This window comes from Carex rostrata, chromosome 7 (genome assembly GCF_964058835.1).
Source record: "Carex rostrata chromosome 7, lpCarRost1.2, whole genome shotgun sequence".
NCBI classification, from domain to species: domain Eukaryota; kingdom Viridiplantae; phylum Streptophyta; class Magnoliopsida; order Poales; family Cyperaceae; genus Carex; species Carex rostrata.
The window spans coordinates 8,261,416-8,279,875 of NC_135924.1; the positions used below are offsets into that span (position 1 = coordinate 8,261,416).

At 39.7% G+C, this 18,460-nt stretch overlaps 2 protein-coding genes and 1 pseudogene across 3 annotated transcripts; all 3 read right to left on the reverse strand.

Moving 5' to 3' along the window:
• Positions 1-1,700: 1,700 nt before the first annotated feature.
• On the reverse strand, positions 1,701-13,250 carry LOC144557117 (glutamine--tRNA ligase-like; annotated as a pseudogene). Its single transcript, XR_013512550.1, has 19 exons — positions 13,220-13,250; positions 12,839-12,900; positions 12,657-12,755; positions 12,477-12,569; positions 6,405-6,557; positions 6,261-6,316; positions 5,973-6,063; positions 5,787-5,873; positions 5,198-5,395; positions 4,985-5,091; positions 4,554-4,677; positions 3,899-4,035; positions 3,285-3,384; positions 3,106-3,201; positions 2,926-3,026; positions 2,720-2,829; positions 2,521-2,610; positions 2,040-2,169; positions 1,701-1,889 (listed from the first exon to the last, which is right to left on the reverse strand). The product of XR_013512550.1 is annotated as a glutamine--tRNA ligase-like (transcript).
• Positions 10,463-11,392, reverse strand: LOC144556590 (uncharacterized). Its single transcript, XM_078304972.1, has one exon. It carries the CDS (start codon positions 11,390-11,392, stop codon positions 10,463-10,465), a length of 930 nt encoding a protein of 309 aa, XP_078161098.1.
• Positions 13,251-13,401: 151 nt separating the features above from the next.
• Positions 13,402-17,308, reverse strand: LOC144556711 (G-type lectin S-receptor-like serine/threonine-protein kinase At5g24080). Its single transcript, XM_078305109.1, has 4 exons — positions 16,566-17,308; positions 14,988-15,853; positions 14,120-14,691; positions 13,402-13,835 (listed from the first exon to the last, which is right to left on the reverse strand). The coding sequence occupies exons 1-4, from the start codon at positions 17,278-17,280 to the stop codon at positions 13,586-13,588; spliced, it is 2,403 nt and encodes an 800-aa protein (XP_078161235.1). The 5' UTR covers positions 17,281-17,308; the 3' UTR covers positions 13,402-13,585.
• Between the last annotated feature and the right edge of the window lie 1,152 nt (positions 17,309-18,460).

Genomic DNA, 18,460 nt, shown 5'->3' on the forward strand with positions numbered 1-18,460 from the left:
TTTTTGGTTTCCAGTATCTGCCTTATGGGCTTTTCGGTTTTCGATGAGTTATCTTTGCATAAGGTGCAATAGTCAACTGACATCAATGTTGTAAGTTAACGTTTTCTTTTCTTCAATGAAGATGGGTCTTTTGACCTTTTTAATCAAAAAAAAATAGAGCAATTTACTCCTCTTTCTTCTCTCCTCCCCAATACCATTTCCAGTTCCTCCGCTCTCCTCTTTCAACCCAAACCCAGCCAAGGAGTTGCCTTTTATTGCCGACTATCTCATCTCCTCCTTCGGCTTCTCTCTCGATCGAGCGCTCAAGGCTGCGGCAGACAGTAATCTTACGGCGATCAAGTCCTCGGCATGGCTTGAAGCAGTAGTAAACTTCCTAACTCACACTGGCTTATCCCATTCTCACATCAAATCTGTTGTTTTGCTCCGACCATCTCTTCTGGGATACAATGTGGATAAGACCCTGAGACCAAAGGTGCGTGAAATCATGGAAAAGGGGATCCCTGGAGAAGTACTGGTTCAATTGATCTGATACAACCCGGCTGTACTTCAATTGTATTTCACATTGACGAGCATATTCTTCTGAAAATAAATTTACTGAAAGAATATGGATTGTCTAATGAAGATATAGTTTCATTGTCAGGGGAAAGAAGCTTCTTTTGCCGTAACCTTGATTCTTTAAACCAGATACTCGATCTAATTGAGAAGCTGGGGATTCCGAGGGGATCCGGGATGTTTTTATGGGGGTTACATGCTATTGCTAATTTCAGCATAGGTAAGATTAAAAGCAATGCAAAGTTCTTCAAGAACACATATGGCTGGTCATAGGAAGAGGTTTGTGCTGCCTTTCAGAAGTGCCCTTTGGTACTCAGAATATCAGAAGAGAATGTGAGGTCGACTATGAACTTTTTTATGAGTAAAGCTGGGTTGAGGCAAGGAGCATAGCTTTGCAACTGCGGATACTCAGGTGTAGCTTACAAAATGTATTGATCCTGAGGTGTACTGTATTGAGTACACTGCAAAGCAAGGGACTGAAGAAAAATTGCAGTTTTTTCAATGCTTGTTTGGCTTCTGAAAGGCGCTTCCTCGAGATCAATGCCATGCTGTATGAGAACGATGTGCCTGGGCTTGGCAAAGCTTATGCTGCTGCTTATGGTGGAAAAGTGCCGGTCTCAATATTGTTCTTTTGAGGAATAATTATGTGTATCAGTTTGCAGCTGTAAATTTGGTAACAGGTGATATTAACTAGCTAGGCTTCTATTATTTTGTAATTTTTGTTTTTGTTCAGTTATTTTTTCTAGTCAGTAGAAGCTTGTAGTTCTTAACTGGTACCTCTTTGTTCCACTATCATTTCAGTTGGATATTGGGGATTCTTAATTCCATTCTTCTAATTTATTTCCTGTATCTTTCTCTTTTTCATTTTAATTGCAAATGTCACTTTTTAATAAAGGGACATTTGTTGTTTTCTAACATCTTCTTGTTTTTTGACAACATGGGCTGTGCATATATTAACACAGAATAAGAATCATTATTAAAATAAAATCTAATTGATATTGCTTCTGGATCCTATACTGGTCAAATATATCTGTAGCGTTTTGCATGAGAACAAGGAAGGTGTTGCAGAAACCACATGAATTGGCAAATCATGCGCGGAGATCAAAGCAAGAATTGAAGGTAAGAGATTACACTTACATATATACACATCCACCAGAATAAGATTATTAGATAAATATTACATAAATAGGTTGCTGTACAAGCTATACTTTATACAACCATAGTGACCTATTTTCTTGGATTGCTGTTTCCACCTTTAGAAAAAGAATCACGAAGCATTACAGTTCGGTTGAATACAAGTTTTTTGTTAGTTGAGTCCAGGTCAACAGAAAAGTACCCTGAAATCATATCAGGAGAGAAGTTAGATCAACGAAACTAGTCTTGGTATTTCTTCAGTATGAAATTAGTTATGTGGCATTCTGCATGCCAATACTTACAACAAGTAAAACAAGAGCACAAATGTCAAAATAAAATACAAGGAAACTTACCAAGTCTCTCAAACTGAAACTTATCCCCTAAAGTCGAACTGGCAAGTGATGGCACCGCATAGGCATTAGGTATTACCACCTTCGAGTGTGGATTCAAGTCTCCAAGCCAATCCTCCAGCTCAGATGGATTCTGATTCATGCAATAATGTGATTAATATAAGGTATTACCACTCAACCACCAGCTCATTTGATCATGCCCACTGAAATTGCTAACCTTAGAAAGAAGAAGCCCAACTAAGTTTTCCAGTGCAGTTAATTTTCTTAATAAATAGTTATATTGATTTTAAATCACCTGTGGAGTCAAATCTTTTTTAATTAGCCACTATTTTTTAGTAAGCAGATTCAATCAAAGCTTAAGGGAGACGGTGCAATAATTCATATTCCAAAAATGAAAATAAAACTTGTGCAGAAATCCAGTACCGACAAATTTACAATATTTGTAGTAAAAATGTAGCATAAAATAAAACAAACAAAAACATACCTCCGAAAGGAATAGATTCTCAAATAGTCTAACCTCCACCTTGAGAGGCTCAACTCCAGGTGAGGGCTCAGCAACCCAATGAAGAACCCCCTACATTAAAATTATTAGGTGTTAATTATAAAAGTTGGTCATGTTTGTTGCTTCATATGTAGTAAAATTTCATGGAAAATATTGGAGTAATAATGAATTATATTAATACCTTGGGTTTGGTTTCCTTCAAATTAAGGATCATACTCTGCACGTAATTCAACAATGGTGTCTGAATTTTCACCATGTATTACTTCTGTGCACCTTATTGGAAAAGCATACCTGAATTTCCATAATTAAGAGAATAAATAATAAAAGTTTAAAGGTGTAAACATTATGAGATTGATATGCTGAACATAAATTTTAGTGTGAATATACCTTAGCATAATGGATTTTCCGGGTGCTAGCCCATAGTAATCTTTTGAGTCTTTTAGGCGGAAATCAGAACTTTCAATATAGACTACTCTCATAAAAAGTACCTGCAAAGAAAATGTTTTATCTACAGTAAAACTTAGCTCCAAAGAAAATTAAATACAAAATTAATGTCAGAACGGGTACCTTATAGTATGAGGAAGCATCATCAGGAGAAGCATGTGGCCACATCCTTGCATCAAGGTTTGTTATTGACTCTTTGTCCAAATTAGTTATGACAACCTGAATTATTTAGTGATAGGTGAATTGCTTGGAAGTACATTCAACAAGTTCATAATAGATAGTTTTAATAAAACTTGAGAGACCTTTAAAGGATGCAATACAACCATTGTGCGAGGTGCAGTTATGTTTAGCTCTTCTCTAATATGGTACGCAAGTCGGTCTGTGTGTATCATACTATTGTCACTGTAATTGAGTTTTACATGCTCTATGAGTAACCAACTAATAAAAACTATAATAAACTTTACATGCCTAGTTTAGTTAAGTTCTAAACCAAATTTAAAAACTTTATTACAACTATAATAAAAGTTGTGAAATCATAAAATTGGTTCTCTCTTCCATTTTAGTTTTGCCACTTTATTAATTAATCTAACTAGCTCCTTAATTAGTAAAGAAACAGTTCAAACCTCATCTGGTAGCATAGATGAAGTAAAACCCATGGAAAAAAGGAGAAAAAACAAACTTCAAACTAAACCAAACAAAAGGAAATAAAATATTAAATTATAACCAAAAGAAACTTTATAATATACAGTGCTATTCAATATATACGAGCACAAAAGTAATATTTGAAGGTGTTCGTAAGGGGCTATCTAAAGATATGATATGGTCCCATGGATAAATTTTGGTAAATCCTAGTATTTTCTAGAACCCATAAATGGTATGAAAAAACTCTTGAACTAAAAGGTAAGAAATATATAACCTTCTAGTAATTCCAACTCCTCGAATGAAAGCATTAATTGAAGTTGAAGAAACACCTTTTCGGCGCAATCCAGCCAGTGTCATTAGACAAAGGTCATCCCAGCCGTCGACCCAGTTCTCCGTTACTAAACGGTTCAACTAAAAAAATAAAAGAAAATAAAAAAGGAAAAGGGAACAAGGTCAGGAAGAAAGATAAACATCTATACATACCATATCTAAGAGCATGGCACCATATCTAATTATCATTTTTCCGTACTGGGAAAAACAGGTATAGGATAAAACAACTTTGCAACGACTATTTAAGCATATTTTTGTTTGGTACAAGTTTCAGATTTGGCCTTAAAAACCTTAAAATATCCTTTCTAAGAGATGGCAAATAACAACTGTACCTTTGTCTCTGGTTTCCTCAAGAAAGTGCTCCCACACTACCCTTCCATTATCCTAACCAGATAAAAGACCAAGAAAAGGTTGATTTTTTTTTTTTTTTTTAATTTGAAGGTTATACACGAAATTTCACTTCTTGAATAGTTACATAAACCCTTTTTGATATTTTCCAGAGGCACACAATATTTTTTTCATAAAACATATTTTGGCATTTCTACAAGATACATAGTTTGACTTCTTTTTTTTGTTCTCAAGTAAAGCTGTACAACTACCTTGCGCTTGGACATAACAGTATTAGAAACATTTAGGCGTGAATACTCCCAAGCATGGGGCTGGTATAGCCCCAATGCAACAAGCAACCAGTAGTAGGAAGGGCATCTTATCTCAAATTCAAGTACCAAAGCTGCAATTTACAAAAAAAATGGACAACACAATTTAAAATACATAGATTATAATTACAAAGTATAAATGCAGGATGTATTTATAATAAATGCAGGAAGTAGCTAGTGTTGCAAAGATGGTACCTGTCAAATTTTACTTGATTTTTGCCTCCCATTACTATCTTTACTTTCCATCTCAACCTTTTTTATACCACTTAGGGCATATGAATTTTTTTTTTTTCTGTAATAGTCTTGGTATCCTTCATCATTTTTATGTTTTCATCTTTGCTACAAGAATTTATTAAAAAATAAGAAGAAGAAAAGTAACAACCGAATGTGTAATATTCTCAAGAGAATCCACAATGCAGTGTGAATAGTCATAGCTTGGGTATATGCACCACTTGTCACCAGCTTTTGGGTGGGTACTGAACTGAAAAATAAGAAGTATAATAAATTGAAGAGGAATGTTAAAATTTCTCTGTACAACTGATAAAATTGTACAAGAAGAAAGCAACTCATTATATATATTTACTTACTTTTATACGATATGCTATCAAGTCACACATGTTTTTATTATTGCTCTGCATGTCCTGTTTCAGCCTGAGAGTGGCTTTCCCTTCTTCAATCATGCCCCTCTTCGTTTCATCAAAAAAATTTAGTGACTCTTCTATGGGCCTATCTCTCCACGGGCTATTCATCATTTTTTCTCTGTACTCCTTTATCTCGTCTGGAGTCTGATTAAAAAAAATTCAAGAGAAGGGTTTATTGAATCCCATTCCAACAAGTTTAACCATAGCAGATTTCGAGGTGCTCATTCAGTTCTTTTATGTTCCTGGTTCCTAGTCGTATGGTAATTTGATTTTATTTAAGCCTTTTTTTTTCTTTTGTTTGTTTGTTTCATAAATGCATAATGGACTTATTGATAAATTTAGAGCAAACTGACAAGTGCAATTTCAAGAGGTGCCCAATTACATAGTGTGCTTCTATTGCAGGTATATTTTATATTGAACAGTCACATTTTGAGCTAAAGTACTACGTCGGAATCTTACAATATAGTGTGCTTCTATTAGCTAATAATTATTTGTAGCAATAATATACTAAATCAAAACTTTCAAAATTACAAACCTGGTGGTCAACATAAGCTAGACCCTTTTTTATCAGCTCAATTGCTAGCTCCTGCAGAATGTCAAAGTAGTCGCTAGTATATGTAACCTATGAAAGAAAGGATAATTAGACAATATAATGTACTTGTTCCAACAGGGTTGAACCCTAATTTGAGAGTTATGTGGACATGTAGTGCTTGATTTGTACCTTGAAAGGTTTCCAACCGATCCACTCTATAACTTCCTTGATGTGCTCTATGTATTCTCTCTTCTCAGCTGCAGGATTGGTATCGTCAAACCTGAAAGAAAGTTTGTTAATATTGGTAGATCACTGTATCAGCTAAGGCTTTTATTGGACTAAGATTTAAATTGATGGTTTTGTGAAAGAAGTACAGGCCACTTTCTTATCCTTACAAGACGTCCAAACATGAATAAAATCATTAAAAGACTAACTCCAAAGCCTAGGAATATTAATAACTTTTTTTGTAGAGAATACCTTAGATAACAGTAGCCATCTCTCTCCTTGGCTAGACCAAAATCTATAAACATGGCCTGCAATTATCATGACAAAGAATAACTAAATGTAATTATAAGAACACTGTACAAATGAAAACCTTACTATTATAAATCAGATAATGGCCTTAGCATGACCAATATGAAGATAACCATTAGGCTCAGGAGGAAACCTAGTGAAAACCTTTCCTCCAGTCGCTTTGAGATGCTTGTCTAGTATCTCCTTGGTATTGTGAGCTCTCCATATGTTTCCATCACTGAAATATATTTCCGTGTGAACCTGATGGAAACAAAGAGAAGCATAGGAATAGAGACATCAGAATCTGATATGTCAGATCAATGCTACAGATAAGTTCATTATTTTTTCTATCATGTAACAAAGTCTTGAACCTGAAATACAACACACTAGGTTTTTAGCCAAAAACAAGATTACTTTATTGATTAATGATTGGGGCTTTTATAAGCCTTACAACGAAACTTACAAATAACCCCTTAACCATTTCATAATGACCTATTCACCGATAGGTCCTCAAAACTATCCTAATACGATAAACATAACAACACTCCCCCTCAAGATGAGCCTATGGACGAAAAATATCCACTAGGCCCATCTTGTCACATAGTCTCGACAAATCTAACGCACTAAGCCCTTTAGTGAGACAGTCAGCCACTTGCTCTCTAGTAGCTACATGTCCCAGCTCAAGTAGTCCACTATTTAGTTTTTCCTTGATGAAGAACCGATCGATCTCCACATGCTTGGTCCTATCATGCTGCACTGGATTATTGGCAATGCTAATAGCTGACTTGTTGTCGCACCACAACTTCATTTGGGCCCCTCGATCCATCTTGAGTTCCACCAGTAGCGCTCTCAACCACAACATTTCAGCAACACCTAATGCCATGGCCCTGTACTCTGCCTCGGCTGTGGATCTCGCAACTACCAACTGCTTCTTGCTCTTCCAGGAGACCAGATTGCCTCCTACAAACATGCAATATCCAGACGTGGACTTCCTATCATCAGCACAACTAGCCCAGTCTGAATCGCAATATCCCTCAATATTCAGATGCCCATTCTTACGGAAAATCAATCCATTTCCCGGTGCATTCTTCAGGTATCTCAAGATCAGGTACACAACATCCATGTGACCCTTCCTAGGATCATGCATGTAGCGACTCACGACACTCACCGCAAATGAGATGTCAGGACGAGTGTGGCTCAAGTAGATCAAGCGACCCACTAACCTCTGGTATCTCTCCTTATCAACTGGCTCACCTGCCTTAGCACTCATTAGACTTCTGATCGATAGGAGCCACCGCAGGCTTGCACCCTAGCATACCTGTCTCAGTCAGCAAATCTAACACGTACTTCCTTTGAGATAATACAATCCCCTCTGCACCACGAGCTATCTCAATTCCAAGGAAGTATATCTGAGTTGCCCCAAGTCTTTCACCTCAAACTCCTTACCCAATCTCTCATTCAGCGAGGCAATCTCACCCTCATCATCACCAGTGATAATCATGTCGTCCACATACACCGCAAGCATCGTAATGTGAACTCCATGTTGTCTGAAGAACACTGTATGGTCTGCATTGGTCTGCCGATATCCCATGCCTACCATAGCCCTCCTAAACCTGTCAAACCAGGCTCGAGGGGACTGTTTCAGCCCATAAAGAGATTTCTTGAGCCTGCACACCTTGCCCTCCGTTTGTTTTGTGCCAAAACCCGGTGGGACCTCCATGTACACCTCCTCCAACAAATCACCATGAAGGAATGCATTCTTCACATCAAGCTGGTGCAACTTCCACCCCCCATTCGCTGCTAAGGAAACAAGTGTCCGTACTGTGCTCATCTTCGCCACAGGTGCAAAGGTCTCATCATAGTCGATACCATAAGTCTGACTGTACCCCTTCGCCACCAATCGAGCCTTGTAACGCTCAACCCGACCCTCTGGGCTTTGCTTCACAGTAAAGACCCACTTGCATCCAACCGCCTTCTTGCCTGGTGGTAGTGACACAAGCTTCCAGGTTTTGTTCTTAGCGAGAGCCTCAAGTTCCTCAAGCATGGCAGCTTTCCACTTTGGATCTTCTTTAGCAACCTGCCAACACTTAGGAATAGAAACAATGTCCAAAGATGCAATGAATGCTCCATGTGCAGGTGATATGTGAGAGTAAGAAACAAACTGGGCAATATCATGTGGAACACCTGGGAAACCATATCGATCAGGGGGAACTCCCGCATTGACACGAGAAGTCCTCCTTACCGATAGGGGAGTGGGAGGAGTAGAGAGAGGAATCATATCACCTGTGTATTCTGAGTCTGTGGATGGTGTAGGTGTCTCAGGAGTCGGGGTAGGCAGGGACACGGGACTTGGCACAATGGGCACTGTAGGCACGATTCCCTCATTCTGCTTTCTTCTCCTCGTGTACACTCGCAGCTCCCCCTGAGCTTGAGTGCCACCATTCCCTCCCTGTTCTGGCACACCCGGCACAACAGCCGACTCTACAACGGCCGACTCCTCAACAATCGGGGTCCCAGTCACACTCACAATCCCCCTCTCGCTACCACTGCTACTCTCCCCCTCTCGCGTCATACCTCCTGTATCGAGCGAGTCTCCAAAAGGTGATGTAACCTGAGAGGAGTAGTATGGCTCATGTTCTCGAAATGTGACATCCATACTAACAAACAATCTCCTCTCCAAGGGACTCCAACATACGTAGCCCTTTTGGGTCGCCGAGTATCCCACAAAGATACATTTGACCGCCCTCGGATCCAGTTTACCCACATTGGGCCTGTTGTCCTGCACAAAACACACACAACCAAATATTCTCAAAGGAAGACTATCACCATTCCCACCTTTCAATATCTCAAATGGAGACTTCCACTCCAACACACGTGAGGGCATCCTATTGATTAGCCGCGCAGCTGTCAGGACTGCTTGCCCCCACAAGTGCTTTGGTACATTCATCGAAATCATCATACTCCTCGCAACCTCAAGGAGATGCCTGTTCTTCCTTTCTGCCACCCCATTCTGCTCTGGTGTGTATGGACACGTGGTTTGATGCTGGATTCCCTGAGAGGACAAGTACTCTCTGAACGCATTGTTCGTGTACTCTGTCCCATTGTCAGACCTCAATACCTTCACTACTGCCCCGTATTGAGTCTGAACCTCTTTGTGAAAATCTTTAAAACAAGCAAGCACATCATTCTTATTTTTCATCAAGTAAAGCCAAGTCACACGAGAAAAACAATCAATGAAAGTCACAAAATATCGAAATCCATTCACAGAAGTTGTGGAACAAGGTCCCCACACATCAGAATGTACCAAATCAAAAACACAGGAGCTCCTACTACCTGAACTGACATATGAACTCCTGGTGTGCTTGCCAAACTCACAAGCATCACAAACAAGTTTCTCTTTATTAGCCTTTTCAAACAGAGATGGATACAAACGACTCAAAAGACTAAAAGAAGGATGACCCATACGCCTGTGGTGAAGCAACAATAAGTCCTCTACACTACTCCCAACTCCTCCAGATCTCTCCACCACAGATGAAAGGGCTGAGTCCATCCCCTCTCTATCCAGGAACCACAAGCCATCACGCCATGTGCCAGTCCCAAGCCTCCGGCCCGTCCCCTTCTCCTGGAAGACCATCTTGGGAATATCAAAAGAGAACACATTTTAGTTGAAGAATAATAGCACTTATGGATAAGAGATTTACAGGAAAAGAATGAGCATGCAAAACATTGGACAAAGTCAAGGAGTTGGTACATCGCACAGTACCCTTACCCACCACAGGCTGGGCCGTACCATCGGCTGTCTGAATACTCTCAGGGACTGCCAGGTGAGTATAGGAAGAAAACTCCCCAGCAGTACCCGTCACATGTCTGGAAGCACCAGAATCAACAATCCATGGTGAACTAATGGTGGATATAGAGGCAAGAGCGTGTGTGTCACTCGTACCTGCAACTGAATGAGCATAAGAGGCAATGTTACCCGAGGTGGATGCATCCTCTACTGCGCCCTTTTGCTTCCTCCTAAGTAGCTGGGAGTAGGCTCTCAAGAGCTCCTGATCCTCTGCAGAAAGATCCTCATCATGCACACCCCCTTCTTCCTCTTCGCTTGCTACCATCAGGTTTGCCCGGTAGCCCCCTCTTCCACCTCCTCTGCGGCCACGACCACGGCCTCAATCTCCAGACTGTCCGCGCCCCCCAGGGTTCCTCACCTTTGGTGGCTTAGTGCAAACCGACTTCAAGTGACCTACCTCTCCACAGTTGTAGCACTCCCGGGTCTCACCCTTAGACCTGGTACCACCACCTGAGTTGGAGACGGCTAGGGCTGACTTCGCCCCTGGAAGTCCCCCTGCTCCAGTCTGTAGCCCGATTCGGGTCTCCTCCTGTATCATTGCCGAAACTGCCTCCTCAAGTGAGGGAATTTTCGGCTGAGCTAGTAACATCGCAGTCCTCTGCTCGAATGCTGGAGCCAAACCCCTAAGGAATCCCATGGTCCTATCCTGCATGCAAGCCTCAGTCTTCCTGCACGCAGGATCAGGGCAACACAATGTCCTCGTGCAGTAGTCATGGTCCAGCCATAAGCGCTCCAGCTCTATGGCATACGCCTGCACAGTCCTCTCCCCCTGTATACAAGCAGCGATCTCTCCTTTGATCTGATAAACCCTCAGGTTGTTCCCCACTCCATCATAAGTCTTCCTCAGCTTCTCCCAGACACACCTCACATCCTCCATACCATCAACATTGGCCGCAATCGGTGGAGTCATCGAGTTCAAGAGCCAAACATACACCAGCATGTGAGTGGACCTCCACTCATCCCATGCTGGAGTACCCTCAGCCGGCTCAGGAATCGCTCCAGTCAAGTACCCCTCTAGTTTCTTCCCTACTAGAGTGTACCTCACCCGACGTGACCAGCTCAGATACGAAGCTGGACCATCAAGCTTTACATCAAAAGGTGGAAGCTCCACCCTTGGCGCTGGTGCTGGGGCTGGTTTCGGTGCCATATCACTAGAGGCAAAACTGAATGCTCGCATCAACATCGCGATCTCATCACCACTCAGCTTACTCAAGGCCTCTTTCATGGGATTCGACTCTCCGCCTTCCATTGATCTGACTCCGATCTACACACAAGATTGAGTCAAATCCTCTTTCTTCTTCCCCAAAACCCGATCTTGAACCCTCAAGATCTAAAACCTCATCACTGCACACCTCTTCCTCTTTCCTTTAACCCGATCTTGATCTTAGCACATCAAGATTCGAGCTAAACCAACCCGATCCAAATCAGAAAATAACAATCACAAGAGATGTAGAGAGAAAGAGAAGGAAAAAATGGAGCAAATCAAGGAAAAATTGAAGAAAAAAGCTGTTCTCAGGTCAGGGAGGCCAGATCTGGGTGGAGTAACTTCTGGCGGGTCACCTGAACTTCTGGCGGGTCACCAGATCTGCTGACAGAGCCGCTGGCCAAGCACCAGCAAGGGTGGCGGAGCACCAGCACCCCTGGCGGAGCACCAGCAGGGCCGGCGGAGCCCCTGGAAGCCCGGCGGAGCCGGCGGACCCCTGGTGGAGCTGGCGGACCTCTTGGCGGAGGTGGCAGAGGGCTGGCGGAGCCCCTAGAGGCCGAGCAAACCCCCTGGCGGAGCTGGCGGAGGCCTGGTGGCGCGGGCGGAGGTGGTGGCTGCTGCACAGTTTTTGATGCGAAACCCTAGATCTGAAAAATAGCTCTGATACCAACTAGGTTTTTAGCCAAAAACAAGATTACTTTATTGATTAATGATTGGGGCTTTTATAAGCCTTACAACGAAACTTACAAATAACCCCTTAACCATTTCATAATGACCTATTCACCGATAGGTCCTCAAAACTATCCTAATACGATAAACATAACAACAAACATTAACTTATATTCATATGAGAATTTAAGCAGCATAATAGAGTTTCTTTTGTGAAATATCAGTACCACACAGGTCACAATCAGTACTTTTATTGTACCTGATTGTACTTGGTACCATTTAAAACAGATAGGTTATTTTTATCCAGGAGCATTAATTTCAATAATTTTAATATCATTACTTGATTTATTTCTGTTGTTTCTCTTGCAGCTTCCCCAACCAAGATAGTGAAATGATTGAACAAAAATTACCTTAACTGTTGTAAGTTGCTTATTTATTTATTTTTATTTTTTTAAGTTACCTTAATGTTTTCACTGGGATCAGGGAATATGGAAAATGGATTTGCTTCTACCTCATACAGCACAGAAGAGGCAACAATGACTTCAGATTTATCCTAAATTAATGCAGAAAATACGATTTATCTTGCTTTCAAATTTTCTTTATTGAATAAACATGCTAGTCCTGCCAGCATACAAAATACCTCAACTTTCACAGGCTTTCCTTTCATCTTTTTCACAGGTTCTTTGTCTGCTTCAGTCTTTTCACCTAGGATCTCAGACAACTTATTTTCAATGAGTTCCTAAAAAGAGAACAAAGATTTATTAGGAATATTTGACTTAGTGTTTGGTGTTCTAGCACATTGTGACACCAAAAGCTCCAAACCTTTATGATTTTTGCATCAGCCCAAAGGTGACGCTTTCTGACCTGTCCACATAATTTACCAACTGAAAATGGAAGAGAAAATTATTATTTCCATTTGCATGCATTTTCAAGAATATTATGAGAAGGACCGTGTACTGTACACCCCTAATTCATAAACTAAGGATAGAAAGATCTTCATATATTTAAGCCACCAAGTAAACATCACCCCTGCTCTTCTCACCAGTTCATATATAAATATCAAGGTTCCTGCTAAAACCAATCTTTTTTATTTTCTTTTCTCTTTTTTGACTGTCTAGGTTTAGATTTAAGATTTTATGGTTTCGAGCTGCATTATTTTTATATTTATTTTGTGTTCTGTTTGACTGTCTGCCTAAATTTTACTGAAGACATCACCACCATGTACAATTTGCATTGTTCGGCTTGAGTGAAACAGTCCAACTGAAAAGCAGGTCGTAAATTTTAAAAAGGATAGAACAATAATTAATTACATGATACAAATTACATATATATAATGATAAATTCATTCTGCTCATCCACAAAATAGATTATGCACAGTTCTCTACAATTGTTCTCAGACTTCGATTTATTTTGTTCGAAGTGTTACACTCAGAAAAACCCAAATATATATAATAGACCTATATATGAAATCTAGCCTTACAGAGAATCTTATTAACATCTTATCTGATATCTTACAATTCCTCCAATATTACGCTACAAATGGTATAAACTCTTTAAGAAAAATTATTACTACTCATCATCAGGCATGCAGAAGATGGCCGGCTTGGGAGGCTCGGTAATTTCCACAGTTCCTTCGAGCATTTTTGCTACCTTTCCCATTGAAGGCCGCGAATCGGCTCTATCCTGAACGCACCATATAGCCGTCTTCACCATCCTTTCCACCGCCTCGTCATTTGCCCCATCAATTATTCTCGGATCCACGATGTCCTCCATTTTCTTCTCTATGTATACCTTGTCAAATGCCCACTTTGGAAAATACCTAGAGAGTGAATGCAGAGTGATCGTATGAGAAACAGGACGTGCTTTATCTATCCGATTGGTATAGTAAGGATGTAGTGCGGTATGTGTAAGTACTCCAAATTTGGGGTTAATCCATACTCATTTCAATTCAATTATGTCTCAGCTTCTCCTTACTAAATTAAAACTTAATTAGCATTTAGGTACCAATTGAAACCGACCTAACCTCTGATAAGCCATTTAGCACTCTACACTGAATATAGCATAAAATAACTTACAAAAAATTCTGCCTGAGTCACCACTTACCATTCATCACTCTCCATCAACTCGCGTTGGAATTCATAATTTCTCCGCCCCGAGACGATCTCAAGAAGAACCATTCCAAAGGAATACACATCAGCCTTTGCCGTGATTGGTTCCCGGTGTATAACCCACTCCGGGGCCATGTAGCCCCTGGTCCCACGTATCTTCGACATGGTCACCTTATCCTTCTTGTTAGTCAACTTTGACAACCCAAAATCCGAAACCTTGGGGCAGAAGTCGTCTTCTAGAAGAATGTTCTCCGGCTTTATGTCACAATGAAGCACCCACTCGAGGCACTCTTCGTGTAAATATGCAATTGCTCGGGCTACTCCAAGCGCAATGCGGTACCGTGTATTCCAGTCTAGAAGGGGTCTAGGGGGTTGGAGAAGGGTTGTGCTAGCATCACCTTCCTCTCTGTTTACGTTCTCGTTTAGGTTGGTGTGTGCTGGGAAAATGAACTTGTCAAGGGAGCCATTGGAGACATACTCATAGACGAGCATGCGTTGATCTTTATCAGCACAGAAGCCCCACATGCGTACCAGGTTTAGGTGGTGCATCCTTGCAATTATCGTAACCTTCAAATGATTAAAATGTTTGTAAACAAGTGGGAACATAATAGATTAATACTGTTGAGCATGTTACTACTGACGATATGCCGAACACATAATAAAATTCTCAAAGAATATCATTTTAGTTAATTATCAATTATAATTAAACATCATTGCAGCACTCCATTTTGACTAACTACTACTAATTTTACTTATTTATCATACTTAAATTTGTATATTAAGACAAGGGCCATATTAATACTAGGGAAGATCGCCTGTATAGGTAAATCCCCTTTTTAACTTTTTAAGTAAATTGAACATACCTCTGCCCAAAATTCAGCTTCACCACCACCGATATTTCTAAGCCGTTTAACGGCTATGGCCCGTCCATCAGGGAGTTGCCCCTTATACACAACCCCGTATCCACCCTTTCCAACAATATTTGAAAAATCGCTTGTTGCTGCTTTGAGCTCCGCATAACTAAATCTCCTGGGCCCACCTGCTGGTAAATACTCCAACCCAAAAGTCCTTGCCATGTCTCGGTACTTGGAATATTTCTTCAAAAATGCCCAAAAGGATAAGACCCCGGCCAGCAACTCAAGTGAGAACAGTATAACAATTATGGAAATATTACGTGCCGTGGTCTTGGTCTCATTAGGTGGTGTTGGTAGGGATAAACGCACTGGGCAAACTGTTTCAATCATTTGTGTCATGCCGGTGAAATTACTTGTATCAGTTTCTGATTCTGACACGCGTATATACGTGGCAGTTTCAGTAGCTGGGGACCAGTACCCATCATACAAGGGGCCAAACAGGTTTATGCATTCACGCTGGCCGGTGAACTTGTAGCTGAAGGCTACACAAGTGGAGTATTGCAAGCATCTCGATTGGCATTTAGCAAAGTTCAGAGTTAAGGATGTCGAGTTTTGGCTTAAGTTGCCAAACTTAACAAAATCTAGCTGAAGGAATTTGCTTGATGAACTAGAATATTTCGATTTTAGTGTACAGCCGGTAACAATGTTATTCTTGTATCCAGGAGGACAGACGCACTGGGTACTGTTAGATTCAACTGGTACGCAAATGGCATTGGCACCACAAGTGCCACGGATGGTGCATAGCTCTTGCACGGCTTGCCACACAACACGCCACCTGCCGGAGGTGGAGTTCAAGCTATAGAGTTGCAGATTACCTGTAATTAAGTATAAGCATTTGTCAGATACATGCTGTTTGGTAAAGAGATGAAATTAGTACTTGCTAAATTAGTTACTCCTATCATCAAGTGGATGTAAAAATCCCATTGGTACCCATAACAGTTTGATAAAGTGGGTAATTAAATTTAAGAAAATTTTCTTGAGCAGGAAGCTGAAGAAAAAGCCCAAATAAACAAAGGCTAAAAAATGAGACCATGGTAATATGCATATTACGGATCACCTCGTACTATGAATACATATCTCTATTTTTAAAGTTCAAACAGTCAATCCAAACCATTAAACATAATCTTCATATCAAATGTACATGTAGAGCAAATTTTATATTTTTTTTACTATTTTTTAGTTAGGTAGAAAATAGCTGCTTTTGGATGGTCCAGAATTTTCAAATCAAGTGGTATTTTTCCTATCTAAAAAAAAAAGTAAATAATCTAGAAAATATAAAATTTGGTTTGCAAGTACATTTCCATATGAAGATCATGTAGGAAGGTTCAGATCGGCTGTTTGAAGTTTAAAAATGGAGATATGAATTTATAGCGCGAGTCATTGTGTAATATGCATATTACCATAGGACCATAGCCTCACTCAAGGCTAAATATTACTAGCCAGTACAAGATCAGATTATTAGTGTAGAAGCCATAATTTTTTAAATTGAATAGAGCAACGCATTAACAAGTTAAATTTTTGAAATACCATTTGGATCAAGCGTCAGCCTCCTCAATCGATCTGTCTTTCCATAATCAGATGCGACCTGCCTGGTACCATCAGATAGCATCAGCTGGCCATCATTTGTCAAGTTCGTAATCATTGCTGTGTTATAATAACTGTCATTCGATCCAGAAAGCAACACTGATGCATTCACAAACCGAAACTGACCCTTTCTCATAAAGCTGTTTTTGGGTATTGTCTGGTTTGGAAGAATAGTGTCGTTGAGGTTGTTCATGTCGTTGAGGTTGTTAAAGCTACTCCATGTATTGAATTGGAGCTCTCCATTGTCAGTCAAGACAAGCTGTGGGGAACTTGAACTTGAATTGGTAAGGACACTCCACAAGGTTTGGTTGGAGGAGATGTTGGTGAGGAATAATTCCCCTTTAGAAGAGATAGAGAATTGAGTTTTGGAATCAAACGGGGAATCCCTGAAAATTGACCAAACAACGAATTTGTCGCTGGAATTGGTCACCCAAACTCGAAAGAAATAGGAATCTCCATTTGAAGTGGTTTTTTGAAAGCCAGCGCTGAAGGTGCCGTTTTTCGAAATGAGGTCTGTGCCGTTGGTAGGACCCCATGGTGAGTTGGAGACAGAGAAGGAGGATATGACGGCGGCGGCGGAGGCCGGCGAGAGGAGAAAGAAGAAGATAAGAGAGAGAATTGGGAAGTGAGAGGGGAGAAGAAGAGAGGAAGGAGACATTATTGTCTTTGTGAATTCAGTGTTAGCTGTGGAGCTAAAAAATAAGTTTATGGACTTGTCAAGTTCGCACCACGCATCCTCTGAGATATCTCAAACTTTGAGTGTCTTTTGGGAAAATCTTAACTGTTCAAATACATATTACACGATCTCAAAGCACAAATAATACTATAGACACCGTACACGTCGGTCACGCTAAAGTTGAGATATCTCAGAGGATATGAATTCTCAAGTTCGTTGAAGTTTCTTTTCAGTTTTGTTTAAATATTTTTTTCAGTCTGAAGCCGCCGGAATCATCTTTGGTCGCAAGTTCGCAACTCGCAAGAGGTTATTGGCAATGTTTCACGTCTCCGAAATGTTCAATTGCTTGATAAATGATGACATGGACGTTTCACATAGTAATAAATTTTAAGTTGAAATAAAACCCGAAATTTTTATTAATATCCAAAAAAATAAAGAATTTAAAAAACTATCCAGCTTTTCGAGTTATTTTGAAATCTACCCAAACTGCAAAAAAATTTGTGTTTTTTTTTCAAAACTCAATTTCCGCAAAAATTATTTGCAGTTTTGTCTTCTTTTTTTTCAAAACTCTCTTTCTGCAAAAATTATTTGCGATTTTGTCTTTTTTTTAACAGAAAAATTTATAATTTATTTATTTTTTATATTGAAATATTAGAAATATTATATAATTTGATTTATTAGAAAAACTACAACAAATAACCTGGATCAACATTTTTCAAGCCGGATTTTTCACGGTTATAAGAAAAATTAATATATTTCTTTGTATGTTATTGAAAAAAGAATAAAAATGCTTGGATTCTGAGTTATTGATCGCGGTTCAAAAGTCACTTCTAGATAATACATAAAATATTGTGATCCTTCTAGTTCATTTAATTTTTAAAAAGTTGTATCTATTTTGAGAATTCTTTTTGAATAATAATCATTAAATAACTTAAAGTTTTTGTTTTTTTAAAATAGATACAACTTTTTAAAAATTAAATATACTAGAAGGATCATGATATTTTTTGTATTTATCTAGAATTGACTTTTGAACCCAGGTCAATAACTCATAATCCAAGCATTTTTATCTTTTTTCAATAACACACAAAGAAATATATTAATTTTTCTTACAGTCGTGAAAAATCCAGCCTGAAAAATGTTGATCCGGGTTATTTGTTGCAGT

Coding starts and splice junctions, on each gene's coding strand:
- LOC144556590 (XM_078304972.1), bottom strand. CDS start 11,392: ATGGAAGGCGGAGAGTCGAATCCCATGAAAGAGGCCTTGAGTAAGCTG.
- LOC144556711 (XM_078305109.1), bottom strand. CDS start 17,280: ATGTCTCCTTCCTCTCTTCTTCTCCCCTCTCACTTCCCAATTCTCTCT. Junction 15,854..16,565: donor GCTGACGCTTGATCCAAATG/GTATTTCAAAAA, acceptor ACTTAATTACAG/GTAATCTGCAACTCTATAGC. Junction 13,836..14,119: donor TTGATGGAGAGTGATGAATG/GTAAGTGGTGAC, acceptor TTCACTCTCTAG/GTATTTTCCAAAGTGGGCAT.